Genomic DNA, 13279 nt, shown 5'->3' with positions numbered 1-13279 from the left:
ATAGGAGTGAGAGGCGGTTCCAGGCACTGTGGGTGGAAGAGAAGAAGATGCCAAGGCTGCTTTTTCTTTTTCTTTTTTGCAAATGTTCTTCATACTCTTTCTCTCTCTCTCTCCTCCTGAGCACAATGGCTGGATGTCAGTGCTTGCAGCCAGAACAGAGGTTGAGTCCAGCATTTTAATTTTTCCACACAGGAGCCTTATTTTCAACTGAATAAGGGCTGAGGGCCCAGCAACATGGATTTCATCAAACCAGGTGCCCTCCACATGTTCTGGATTATAGCTTCCATCACTGGCATTTCTGGTCCAGGAATTCAGTAGATTTAGCCTAGGCTAGAGCACAGAATTCTGGGAACACAGGTCCAACCGCAAAGTGAAAAAATGTGAGATAATAGAAGACTTGTAGAGTTGGAAGGGACCCCAAGGGACATGGAGTCCAATCCCCTGCAGTGCAGGAAAAGCACCTTGGAAAAGCACATGGAGTCAAGAGAGGAAAGTGGGAAAGAGTGTCACTTTCCTCTTCCAGGTTTATGGAAGTGGCAAAAATGGGGAGAGCAATAGCTGCGGCTCTGTGTTCCGGACACACAAAATTCACAGGTTTCTATGTGAACACACACACACACACACACGTTCTCCATCCAGGCAGGCAAGAAGCATCATCCCCAGATCAAGCACACAGTCCAGCTGGGCAAAAGCACTCAGGAAGAGGGCAGGGCAGGGCTGGGGAGAAGGGGCAGTGCCTGAGGAAGAGCCTCCCTTAAGGCCAGGAGGGCCCACATTCAGGCCTCAGGCTCCCCTTCTCCCCTGGCACAGAGAAAGAAAGACTACGTTTCTCATTCTGTGGGAGGAAGACAGCTCCCTCTGAGCAGAGGCAAGCGGCTGCCAGCACAGAAAGCGCATCCTGCACTGGAGGAGGAGGGGGCTGCCTTGCCAGCCTCATCCGGCTGGCCTCGCGACGCTTGCTTCATGCACAACTCGAGCCACCTACACGTGCTGGCAGTCGGTCAGCCCCACTGCCTCGTTCCAGCATGGAGCATCTCCAGGCAGTTTGCCATTTTGCTGCCCTCAAACAGTTAAACCTCCCCCCCCCACTCCACCTTTTCTCCTGGCACAGCAGCACCAAACCACCAGCCCAATGGGACCCAGCTGCACCCTCCTGCCTTCTGTGTAGGTCTCAGCTGTTTCCCTGTTTTTTTTTAAAAAAGCCCCTCACATTTCCTGTAAAATCTAGTCAGCCTGGTACAGATATTGGGTCTGTGTCTAGTTAGTATGCCCCTTGGAGGCCTGTCCTTTTAATTCCTCGCAAAGCACCATTTACAACAATTTTATTTATTCGTTCATTGCATTTATATCCCACCTTTCCCCCCCAAGGAGCTCAAAATGGTTTGCATAGTTTTCTTCCTGCCTGTTTTATCCTCACAACAGCCCTGCGAGCAGCCAGTTTTGAACACGGAGCGTTCAAGTTACACCGTTCCCCTCTCTAAATCCACTGTCAGTTTCCTTGCATAGATTTCCTGCTTGATTGGTGACTGGCTGAGTGCATGGGGAGGGCAAGCACAGATGAAGATGCCTTCAGCAGATCCCATGGCATTAAAATCAAGCACACCTGATCAGCAGAGGGAGGTGATAGCCCACCATGGTGCAGCCAAATCAGAGGAGACTGCAATTTGCATCATAAAGCAGCTGCTGTCACCAGCCCATCAAACTGAAAAGGCAAGCCCTGAGCTCAACCTCTTTCTCCACAGCAGTTTTGAGTGCTAGGAACAGCCTTCTCCAACTTGATGACCTCCAGATATTGTTGGACTATAGCTCCTACCATTGCTGACCGCTGGCTGAGGCTGAAGGGAGTTGCAGTCCATCAACATCTGCAGGGCCACAGGCTCCTGACTCATGGGCCAGGATAGCTGGTAGACATTTTATCAATGGGCGTCAATGTCTCACAATTAGGAAGTCCTTAGAGATCTCTCTCCAGGGTGCTGGGCTGGAGGGTGCCTCCACACGGAAGCCTGCTGCCAATACCTTTTCCTTCTCACTCCACTTTAATCATAATCTGGGCTGGTGTGGCATCTTTTAGATATTTCTGAGTTTTATGTACAGATATCCAATGTACCCCATCCACACCAGTGGGAGCTGCATGGCCAAATGCTCCTAAGAACGTAAGATGAGCCTGCTGGACCAGGCTAGTGGCCCATTTAGTCCAGCATCTCCTCCTATAACTATTTTGCCAAGCTATGTAAATATATATATATTTGTTCCTATGGTGGAGGGGGGGGGAGGAACCACCCACATCAATGAGTATGCTTAAAGCAGCCTGTAACACAGGAAATAGCGATATTTTTATTTTTTCTCCATTTTAATGATGGTCCATCTGGCTGTTTTAATTTGAAGGAGCTGGACGATGTCTGTTTTCCTATCTCTGTTGGGCAGACAATATTAATGGGGCCTTAATTATGTGGATTGCTGCTCGCAATTTTTGCCATGCAGGGATTCAGCAGCCAAACTCAGGGCCAGCCTTACCATTGGGCTGAGTGCGACAGCTGCCTCAGGTGGCACATCCTGAGTGGCAGTGAGGGCTTGGAAGGCAGAGGTAGTGTGGACCGTATGCACCCTCTTGAACTAACCTGCTGTCCTCACTTGGACGCTGTCCCATCACCAGTGGTGAAATAAGAGTCAAATGCTAGCCCAGTTAGCTTTTGTGTGTGGAATGTGTTTGTGTGTGTGATCTTGCCCTTTGCCTTAAGCAACGAAGTGTGCTTGGCCAATCCTATCCAAGCTCTTCCTTCTCTCCTGCACTAGAAAAATGTATGCACAATTGCATACATCAAAGCTCAGGAAACACAACAACTGAGCATCCTGCTGGTTCCATTTCAAGATGAAAATATTCTCTGGTGAGTGCCTTCTTGGTCAACATGCATGAAATCATAGAACTGTGGAACTGGAAGGGACTCCAAGGGCCATCTAGACTGATCCCCTGCAATGCAGGAATCACAGCCAGAGAATCCTCAGTGACAGAGCATCTGTTTTGCATGCAGAAGGGCCCAAGTTGACCCCTTTGCATCCCCCAGGTAAGGTTAGGAGAAGCATCTGTCTGCGACCCCAGAGAACCAGTGCCAGTCACCGTGAACAGTACTGATGGACCAATGGTCTGATTTGGTAGAAGGCACCTTCTTATGTTCTCCCATATATTCATGGGCAATTTGTGTGATTGTTCTTGTTTAGCTCCAGCTTGGACTGGTTGTAAGGAAGAAGGCAGGTATCCAGAGACTGGCTATGGGCAGACCGAGGTTGTTTAGGGCAATTCCCCATTTGACATCATAGACCAGCCTCCTCTGCCCACACATCTCAGCAAGCTGGTGACAATACACCAAGATTACTGCAGTGAAGGCAATTCAAGCAACACCATTGTTCACTTTAGATTCAACTTTGCTGAGCAGGAACAAGGTTCCTGGGATAAGAAACATGCACAGAATTTGTGGGTTTCTATTGTAGAGGGAGCCACTTGTCAGGTTACATTTAAAAAGTAAGTTGGAAAAATCCCTTCAAAAACACCTCTGACTCTTTGCCATTTCTCTCTCCTGTTTCCAATATGGAATCATATAATAAGTCCACAACTTATGCACATTTAACTTCTGCACATTCAACTTTCCGCATGTGGCAAAATATTTTTTTTAAAAAAATTAAAAGGGGGCAGAAAGTGGGTGGAAAGGGAAAAATGGTTCCAGGAAAAATGACTTTGGCAAATCCACTTGCCATTGAACCAAATGCGTTTTGACTATACTCAGTTTTGGCTTCAGACGCACTCCATGGAATGCAACCACACACACACACACACACACACCAATATGTAGTGGGTTTACAGTGGCTGAAGGCATTGAAAGCATAGCTGGAAGCAGCAACGGTGAACCCAAGGCTGCAATGTAAGGACCAGTGAGCTAATATGCACAGCATGGCTCATGGTGCATTTGATATATCATGATGATGTATAGGCATCAAGAGTGCAGCAAACAGTTCATTCCAATTGATAATTATAGATGAGAAGGATTGGAGGGAGGTGTGTGCGCGCTTTTAATGCAAGCCAATATCACTTCCTTTCATTTGCAAAACTAGCCAGACATGTCTACAATGGGAAAGGCACTGCTCTGTGTGCACAAGTGTGCAAGAGAGGAAAAACTGTTGCTAAGAAACCTGTTGCTAAGTAGTAAGCCCTGTTCCTCTTACCACTAACACTACTCATCCCCATAAACCAAACCTTTTATTCTGATTTATCTTGCATGTCGCTTATGGGTTTGCAGACTGTGCACAAATTTGCAGAAGAAATAAAGGAGTGCATGGCATATGCATTTTTATGCAAATAGTTTCATATGGACATAAGTCCATTTTTTTTAAAACCTGGATGCCACCCAGTCCAAGTGAAGCTTTGTTTCCAGGGTGAGAGGTTTAAGCACGCACTGAAATTTCTGCTTAAGCTTTGCTATGGAAATGAATGAATCAGGACTTGGAAGTTTGGCTGCTCTGGTCCCTTTGGTTGTTGTTTTTGCTCTTCTAATAAAAAATAGGGTAAAACAGAGGGATGGAAGAGGAATTTGTTTTAAATGAGAGGCTGGTTAACTTTCTCTCTCTCTTGAAAAGTATAAAGAGCTGAAGAAGGAATCTGGAAGAGTGGCTCCATTTCCCACTTCTTTCAGTTCTATGTTCTTTTCAGGGCTCAGATCAATTCTACTGGAGCAACCTTTTACTCCAGTTCCTTAGAAAAGTACACTTTGTGTGTTTTTTTCTTTTCGGAGGGAAGTGTGTAGATCTTGGGGAGTAAAGTGACCAGCCAGGGTGGCTCCCACAGCAGTCATTAAAAAACCAAGGGCTTAAAAAGGATTCCAGCTATATCCCAAATGCAGAACTGGGATTTAAGTTCAGAATCCAAGTCCCCACCCTCTTTATACCTCTGCTTTCATGTCCCCCATACCATTATCATTCCTTTTCCCGCTGGCTTCCCGTTCCCCAGGAGGAGTGCTCTTGTCATCTTCTTGCTTGAGACAATCTAAGGGAGAAGAACAGAAAACAAAGGGAGGTCTGTAGCAATGATCTGACAGAGTACAATCCTGGATGTAGTCATTATTATTTATGGTGGCAATGCTAAGTTGTTGCAAGATTTGAGGGATTTAATTTTGATAGATACTAATTTTGACAAATTACTAAAGAAACTATTGTTTGTTGCCCAAAATTAATGTTTTTGATGATGCCAACTTGCCAAAAGAATCGGCCTCATTTATTATCTTGGCATTTGGAACATTAATTGCAAACTCATTGGAAAACAGCCCCAAACCTTACACTGGGCGCTTGGTACCACTCATTCTGGAATCTAGCCAAAATGGAGAAAATGATGCATAATTTGAGATTCTGACAAGGACCAGAAGCTCCAGATACTTTTTATATGATTTGACATTCCTTTTTACATATACAACAGAACCATCATTTTCAAGGCAACCCTTGTCACAGGCCTGGACAGATCTGGAATGATAGCTGATAATCAGATAATGCTAATATCCTCTACTTTGACTTATAACCCATGTGTGACTGTACTCATTCTACGTGCCTATTATATAGTTTGTTTTTCCTATTTTAATTTCCATCTGTTGTTATAACTGTTCTCTCCATTTTATACATATTATAAAATGAAATAAAAAATATTCACCCCAAAACAAACTAAAACCAAAAACCCAATACTGGACAGAGTTAAGATCCCTGTTCAAACATGCACTTGCACAACGTGCTGAATGGTGACATTTCATATTTGCTCACATCCTGCCTTGGACCTGCGGAAAACACTCAGCACTGCTGAGGAGAGAAAGAGACGGAAGCACAACAGGAGAGGGCATTTGCAGAGAGCGGCTCAGCAGGCGGACCTGACTTGTGTTCCTGATCTCAGCATGCATGCACCTCATGCCTAAAACCAAGGGATTTATCTCCTTGGTTTTCAAGTTTACGTGGCCACCGAGGTTGCTAGGGGGTGACAAAGAGAAGGAGTCTTTCCATTCAATCTAACCGCAGGGTTCATCAGGTGCATTGCAACAGTCTAGCCGAACTAAGCTAGCAGAAGCCTGACGTAAAAGTGAAATTAAAGAGAGGGAGAGAATGGCATTCTCAGACGCCATTCAGGCAGCTCCTTCCCAAGGCTATTCATGGGCTGCTCGTGCCTTTGGAGAAAAAGTTGGGCCCAGGAGAAGACTTTGAGGACATTCCAGCAGGCTTCCTGCTAAGTACTGAGGGGCTGAGTGGGGCTCACAGAAAGCCAGCTGGGATCTGCACTCAAAGTGGGGCTTGTTGTGAGTGCCAGTATCCCTTTGCATCACTAGCTTTAACTGGAGCAGGTGATGGAAAGAATCTTCATCTAGAGGAGAGAAAGAAGAAAAAGAAAAGAAAGAGGATCCAAGAGATGACTGAGAGCAAGAAACCACAGTCACCCCCAAATGGCTTCTCTGTGGTTCTTGGGACATTTGTTCCTGAAATGCAATTCTTCCCATGGTTATGCAAGGCTGACAAATTCTTCATACTTTCTGTGGGGCAGATTTCCCCCCACCATCCTAATTCTCAGTTCTTTAGTCTAACCACCTTGTTTCAAAGCTGCCCTGATGTTTTGCTGTAATGTTAAGTGTAAATTGCTTTGTGAGGTTGCCTGTATCTGAAAGGCAACCTCATAACTGTTTGGGGAATTGTTTGAAAGATGCCTACAGAGGCTTTTTGGGGAGGGGGGGTCACCTAGCAGTTCAGATATTGGCACAGTAAACAAAGACTGGCACTGCTCTACAGAGCACGTAATTTAGCCAATGAGATGTTGTAATGAGTTTTTTTAAAGCATTAGATAAATCAGTGCACAGATGATTGGTCTATTAAATGGAGAATAGGCTTGATAGTGAAACAGGACCTTCACATACAATGGTGGTAAACTAGATTAGATGGGAATAAGCAACAATGGAGCACTGTTACCTTTAATGTCTTGCTGCGGGCTTTCCACAGAGCTATGATCTAATTCAGGAGGGTCCTGCTTATGTTCCTGTTCCCTGTTCTGCCTTCTAATCTCTTTCGCTGCCTGAAGAACTAGCAACAATTTGCCAATGACCAGCAATACTTTGGAAGCAGAAACTTAGGGATTCCACTAAGCAGGTAGTAACACTCACTGTTCCCAGGGTGCAGGAAAATTCTCCCAAGAAGTCATGTTCGTACAGCTGCATGCTTGACTTGTCTTGGTCAAACAAGGCAAATTTCAGCTTCTGAACCTCCTCAAAGCGATAATCTATGACAAACTTCTTGGAGAAGGCTGGATTGAGGTTGTTCACAGCTGTTTCTGTCCTGTCGATCTACAAATAAAGAATTAGGTTGAACAAGTGAGCCGATCAACGAGTTTAGATCAACGAGCCGATCAACTTTTAGACCGTAGTACAGTTTTTTGTTGAAAAATAATGGTGAAGACAGGTGGAACATTTTTAGGGTGTTGGGGGCAATCTGAAAGTGCTTTTGCTATGTTCAGTCCAGACATATATCTTTCCTCTCCATGGTTGAGTTCTGAACACAAAGGCAATTCTGCAAGGCTGCAGCAGAAGCAGCCTATGAATAGCACTGACAGGCAAGAGCCTGAGATGTTGGCACCCTCTACTCTCCAGGGCAGTTTTGCACTAAAAAAAGAAAGAAAAGAAAATCATTCCAAAAATGGTTTGAGAAAGGTCATAATATTGATGGTGGTATCCATCTATTTGCAGCCAATCTGCTGTATCCAATGTTAGCCATAGTCACAAGGAGACCAATTGAAATCAATGGCCATGACCAACATAGGTCCATTTCTCTGGGTATGACTAACATAACATGACTAACAGATGCAATCCCATATCAATTTCACATGTGTTTATCCATAATACTGCTACATTCTGTTTTCAACCCATTCTGCAATTAAAAAAAATAAAAATATGGCACACATATTTAAATATGCATTTTAATATTTAGTACATATTTTACTCAATATGTTTATGCATCTCTAAACATATTTAATCAGAAAATGTGTATTTTAATGCATATGGTACATTTTAAAGCCCATGTTCTGTATCATAAATTTCAAAGAATTGAAACATCCAAAATATTATTATGCTCTCTGATTAGACCAGGAAGTGTGCAATACATTAGTTCACTTAAAAAGGCAGGCGCCAGATATTTAAAATGCAAAATCCAGAGGATTTCCATGGATAAATTCATGTTGCACAGGGAAGACCTCTCCCCCTACCAACCCACAAAATATCAACCAGTGTCGATGGGGAAAATGAAAGGTACACTCCATACAGTTCTGGAGCAACTTCTGTGAATAAGAACTACATGGATTTACACCAGTGTAGGCAGCAGAACACCACCTGAAGTCTGGGACTCCTTATTCGGGGGCCACTCAGTCGTTGTGGCCTATCGACCTAGAACATCGATCACAGGTAAGACTCGGAGCACAGCAGTGCTGACCTGCTTATGCAGCAGCCCGAACATTATGTTGTGAACTGCCCTAAGATCTACAAATAAAGGGTGGTATAAAAAATTAATATATAATAATAGTGATTACTGTGCACTTCCATCTTTTGGGGGGTCATATTGTTTCACTGTATCGTGCTGCAGTTTTGTAGGTTTTTGGAGCCAGTGTAATAATGAGCCCACAATTACAAAATTCAGCTCAGAATTCATCAAGATAATCCACTACAGGAGTGGAAGAATCTCAGGCCCTTGAGACTGCTTAGGCCACACACACACCTGAGACACAGCCTTCCCTGGCCTTGCTTTGTGGCCTCTGCTGGTGATTTTACTTGGCTGGATGTATCCTTGATCTACGATAACAACTCTCACTTGCCTTGATGAAATTGAGATTGTGGGCACGCATCTACTTCTGCCATACCCTCCACTGGTCTGTGGCCCCCAGAAAGTTGCCCATGAGGAGAACGTGGCCCTCGAGCTGAAAAAGGCTCCCCAGTTTTGGGGGTGGGGGTGCCAGCACTGCTTTGGGTGCCAATATATGCGTGCTTCAACACAAATCAGTTCTCTTTGCTTCAGTAAAGAGACTGAATTCTTCCGCTCTCTCTCTCTCTTTTTTTTTTTTTGCATGCTCACTTTTAAATTGAACCGATGCAAGAGAAGGAGCAAAGACTCCCTCACACCTCCCACATCTTGCCATGTTGAAATGGCAACATATTTTGCAGGGATCAATAGCAGGGCCTCTTTTCCTCCTTCCTAGGGACTGGTACCAATGTAACTTACTCCATCTGCCTCGCTGGCACCCATTCAAACTCGCAAGGCTTATGAGGGGTGAAGGAAGCGGCAGTGAAGTTTTCACTTTCACATAATTGGCTGTGCTCTTTAATGAAATCTGCATTCCTAGAAAAAGCCCAAGTGAGGAGAATGGCAGGTTTTTGGCTCTCTCGGCTGTGCTTCCTGTGCCAATGCAGGCCTTCAAGGCATAATGCACGACAGAGCCGATGAGGAAGGAGGGAAGGGAAAATCGGAACGTGAGTTTAGACAGCTGCAAGAAGCCTGGGACAGATGACCGCAGGACTCTGCAGGTGCACATAAAATGGTACTCTTCATGGGAGTTGGGAGCCTCAGACACGCAGGCTGAATATGGCCCTGCAGAGCTCTCTATGTGGCCCTCAGGACTCTCTCTAGGGCACATGCCACTTCCCGGTCCTGTTCCAGATCGCCAGCAGTACTAGTCAAAATTGGTGTAGAATGCCAGGCCTACAGGACTGAATGTGGCCCTGCAGGGCACACTATCTGGCCCCCAGAACTCTCCCAGGCCACACACCCCCTCAAAAAAGGCCACATCTGTGGGTGTGGGTGCAGAAACCTGACTGAAAAAACAGTAGCCACACTGAAGCAGAAAGTGAACGCCCTGCCCACACCCCTCTTCACCGAATTCCCCCTCTCCTTTCTATTCTCCCTTTATTTCACAAAGAATCCAAACAGTCTCCTGAAGTACGACTTTAAGATATCTTCACTCCCATAAGCAACATGGGAAGCTCGGAAGCAGTACACCTGCTTTAGGGCTGAAAGGGGGTCCCAGGTTGAATCTTCAGCATCTCCAGGGGCCAGGGACTGGCTGGACACTGAGGAGTGGTGGCTATCCAGCTGGATACTGATGAGTTAGGGACTGGATGGGGGGAGAAGTGGGATTGGAGACTGACTTGGAAGAAGGAATCAGTGAACTGGGGGAGCCTGTGACAGCCAGGAGATGAGAATGAGAGGCAAGAGAAGCTGCAGGATCGGAGAGTGAAGAACAGGTGCAGCAGGAGGGAGAGGCAGGTCAGGCTGGTGTAGAGTCAAGGGCTTCCACACCTCCTCCTTGTGTCCCCACCTATCTTGCTCCACTGTCTCCCTGGACCAGGAGGACTGAAGTGGGAGGAGGAAACAGGTTACACGCAGGCGTAGTTTTCACCTGCTTGAACAGAGCTCAGGTTGGGGAGATACATAAGCAGGGGACGGGGCCTCTCTCTTGCAGCAACTGCCTCACTGGGTTCACACCTGGGAGCAGCTGAGAAACACATAACTGATGGGCATGCCTTTTCCTAACTTGTAAGTGTACTTTTGACAATAAAGAGTTAATTCTTCACTCTCGACTTTCCTTGCTTGACAGGGCCATGACACAAGGAAGGGCTGGGGGAGACCCCAATACTGAGCTAGATGGACCCAATAGCCTGACCCAATATCAGGAAGCTTCTAATGTTCTTCTTATGGTTTTTGGTCTGTCCCCACCTCCCCGGCCCATCCCCAACAGTAAATCCAAATTCAGCTGCTACTGAGCATGGGGCTGTTGCTGAGCTCTCCCTCCCCACTGCCGAACATTCCTCTATTTCTGCAACCTTTGGTGTTTTCCCAAAGCTGGCTGATACTTTCCTCTTGTACCTGGGTGGGGATGTACCTGCACATTGAAAATAGGGGAAATGATGAGAATCTCCGAATTATCAGCCCATTTATTTATTTATTCCTCACCTTTCCCCCAGGGAGCGAAAGGTGGCCTACATAGTTCTCCTCTGTCCCATTTAATCATCATAACAACTCTGTGAGGTAGGTTAGGCTGAGTGAGAGTGACTGGCTCAAGGTCACCTGGGAGCTCCATGGCCCAGTGGGAACCCTGCTCTCCCAGGTCCAAGTCTAACACTCCAACCACTATACCACCACTGGGGGAGGTTTTGCTTCTAAGTCACAGTGCTTTTTGGTCCAAGAGCACAGCTCTCAACGAGGAACACACCTTCCTAGCACCTTTATAATTACAAATTAAGCCTGGATTCCATGCCTTGTTGTTGAATTACATGGAAAAGGAGGGAGGAGGGGAAAAGACAGAGAAAAAGCTCCGAGGGGAAAAATGACGCAGAAAGGCCCTGTTTCCACACAGCTCCAATTATCCCAAGATAAAGCTCTTTAAAATCACTCAAAATTGCAGGAGTGATTGTATCAAGCGTTAAAAGCCACCTGAAGAGAGACAAGTTGTCTTGGGAGAATTCACTGCCAAGTGGCGCACAGCGTGTCCTGCAATGTTTCTCAGATTAAAGGCGCTGCCTTTGGAGCCGAAACCCAGGGCCCGCATGTGCGCAGGGCCCGGCTCCAGCCCCAACACGCTTTTCTTGGCCACAGGCCCTGGAAAACGCTGACACTTCAGAGGCTCACTCGACCTCAAATGGAGCATTTATGTGCTAATGCCTCCTTAACTCTGAAAGGGGCTTCTGTTAGGGATTATGGAAATCAGGCGGGCGTGAGGTGCCTGCTGTCCTGGCAACACATTCCCGCAAAATTATACTCCTGAGAGAGAAAGTGCAAGCCCTTAAATGCATACCTCGCCTCCCAGAAGAAGAACTCCCCTCCCCTACAATTTCCCTTCTGTACCTATCGGTTTGCCTTCAGCAGCAAACAATGTTGGGACTGTCAGAACAGAAACTCGGAAAGGGGTTTGGGGCAAGGAGGCTGCCCTTTCACCAAACCGCCACAGTCACCTCAGGCGCCCTTCCTCACCTAGAAACCTCCTCACAGGAGTCTCAATTGTGGGCCTTCCTTGCTAAGGAGGTCAGTTGGCCCTATCTTTACCAAGCCTTAGAAGGAATAAAACTAGCAGGGCCGTTTTTAGCAGATGTGGCGCCGGGGTGCAAATTACCCCCAAATTACCACAGATAGTGTTGGGGTGGCCATAGCTGCACACTGCCAGCCATGGGGAGGGGGCGCAACTCTCCCCCATGCTGCTGTGAGACAGCAATCCCCGCAGAGGCTTGGGAGTGAAGTTGCGCTCCTCCCAAGCCTTCTTGGGAGGAGAGCGATCCCCACAGAGGCTAAGGATGGAAGCCGTGCCCCGCCAACCATATGGCTGGCAGGCGTGCAGCTTCCCTCCCAAGCCTCCGCGGGGATCGCTCTCCTCCCGAGGAGGCTTGGGAGGAAAGCTGCATGCCCGCCAGCCTTAAAGTTGGCGGGGCACAGCTGGCGGGCGTGCAGGGAAAGGGGAGGCCACCGTCAAAGCCACACAGCTCCCCCACTTGCTGCGATGCCCCTGAGAGGCCGGTGCCCTGGTGCGACGCCCCACTAAGCCCTATGGAAAAGACGGCTCTGAAAACCAGTATGGTTTCGTGGAAGTTTGCTTCCCCTACGAAAGGGTCTTCCATTTTCCTCGTCTATTTGTCAGGGCACCTGAGAATTCCTTGAGTGTTTCGGTGGGTGTGAGGTTTTGAGCCAACTCCACTGCTGTCAGGTTGCAGAAGACGCAGTACATGGTTTTACTATGAAACTCACTCTCACAGGAGGTAGTGAGGAACACCAACCCAGATGGCTTAAAAAGAGGATTAGACCAATTCATGGAGGAGAGGGCTATCGATGGCTACTAGCCACGATGGCTGGGCTTTGTGCCTCTGCAGTTGGAGGCAGCAATGATTCTTAATACCAGTTGCTGGAAACCACAGGAGGGGAGAGTTGCTCTTACGCTCAAATCCTACTTGCTGGTTTCCCATTGGAGCATTTGTTTGGCCCTTGTGAGAACAGAATGCTGGATTAGATGAGCCCCCTTTGGCCTAATCCAGCAGGTTATTCATATGTTCTTATGTCTATTTTTCTTTCCAGTAAACATTTCTCTCCTATTTGAAAGTTCTCAGACGCAGTTCCTTTTCTCATCAATCAATGTGCAATGTTCGATGAAAACACAGCGGAACATTTTGGCATGCCATTAGTAAAATCTCTGCCGGATTTTTGATGGGCTTTAAATTTTATTCCGCTTCCCCCCCAGTTACAGCTTTGT

General features: G+C 46.7%; 1 protein-coding gene across 3 annotated transcripts in view; it reads right to left on the bottom strand.

Annotated features, from left to right (window-relative positions):
• The window catches only part of CPNE2 (copine 2), an 82534-nt gene that overhangs the window by 32092 nt on the left and 37163 nt on the right, over window positions 1-13279 (bottom strand). For all 3 annotated transcript variants that reach the window (XM_053399215.1, XM_053399216.1, XM_053399214.1), the window contains 2 exons: window positions 7170-7349; window positions 4958-5032 (listed from right to left, as the gene is read on the bottom strand). In XM_053399215.1, the coding sequence (XP_053255190.1) occupies window positions 4958-5032; window positions 7170-7349 (255 nt within the window). The remainder of the gene's footprint in view (window positions 1-4957; window positions 5033-7169; window positions 7350-13279) is intronic.

Source organism: Podarcis raffonei, chromosome 8, assembly GCF_027172205.1.
Source record: "Podarcis raffonei isolate rPodRaf1 chromosome 8, rPodRaf1.pri, whole genome shotgun sequence".
Classification (NCBI taxonomy): domain Eukaryota; kingdom Metazoa; phylum Chordata; class Lepidosauria; order Squamata; family Lacertidae; genus Podarcis; species Podarcis raffonei.
Note: the sequence above shows the minus strand (reverse complement) of the source record. Positions and strands in the feature narration are given on the sequence as shown.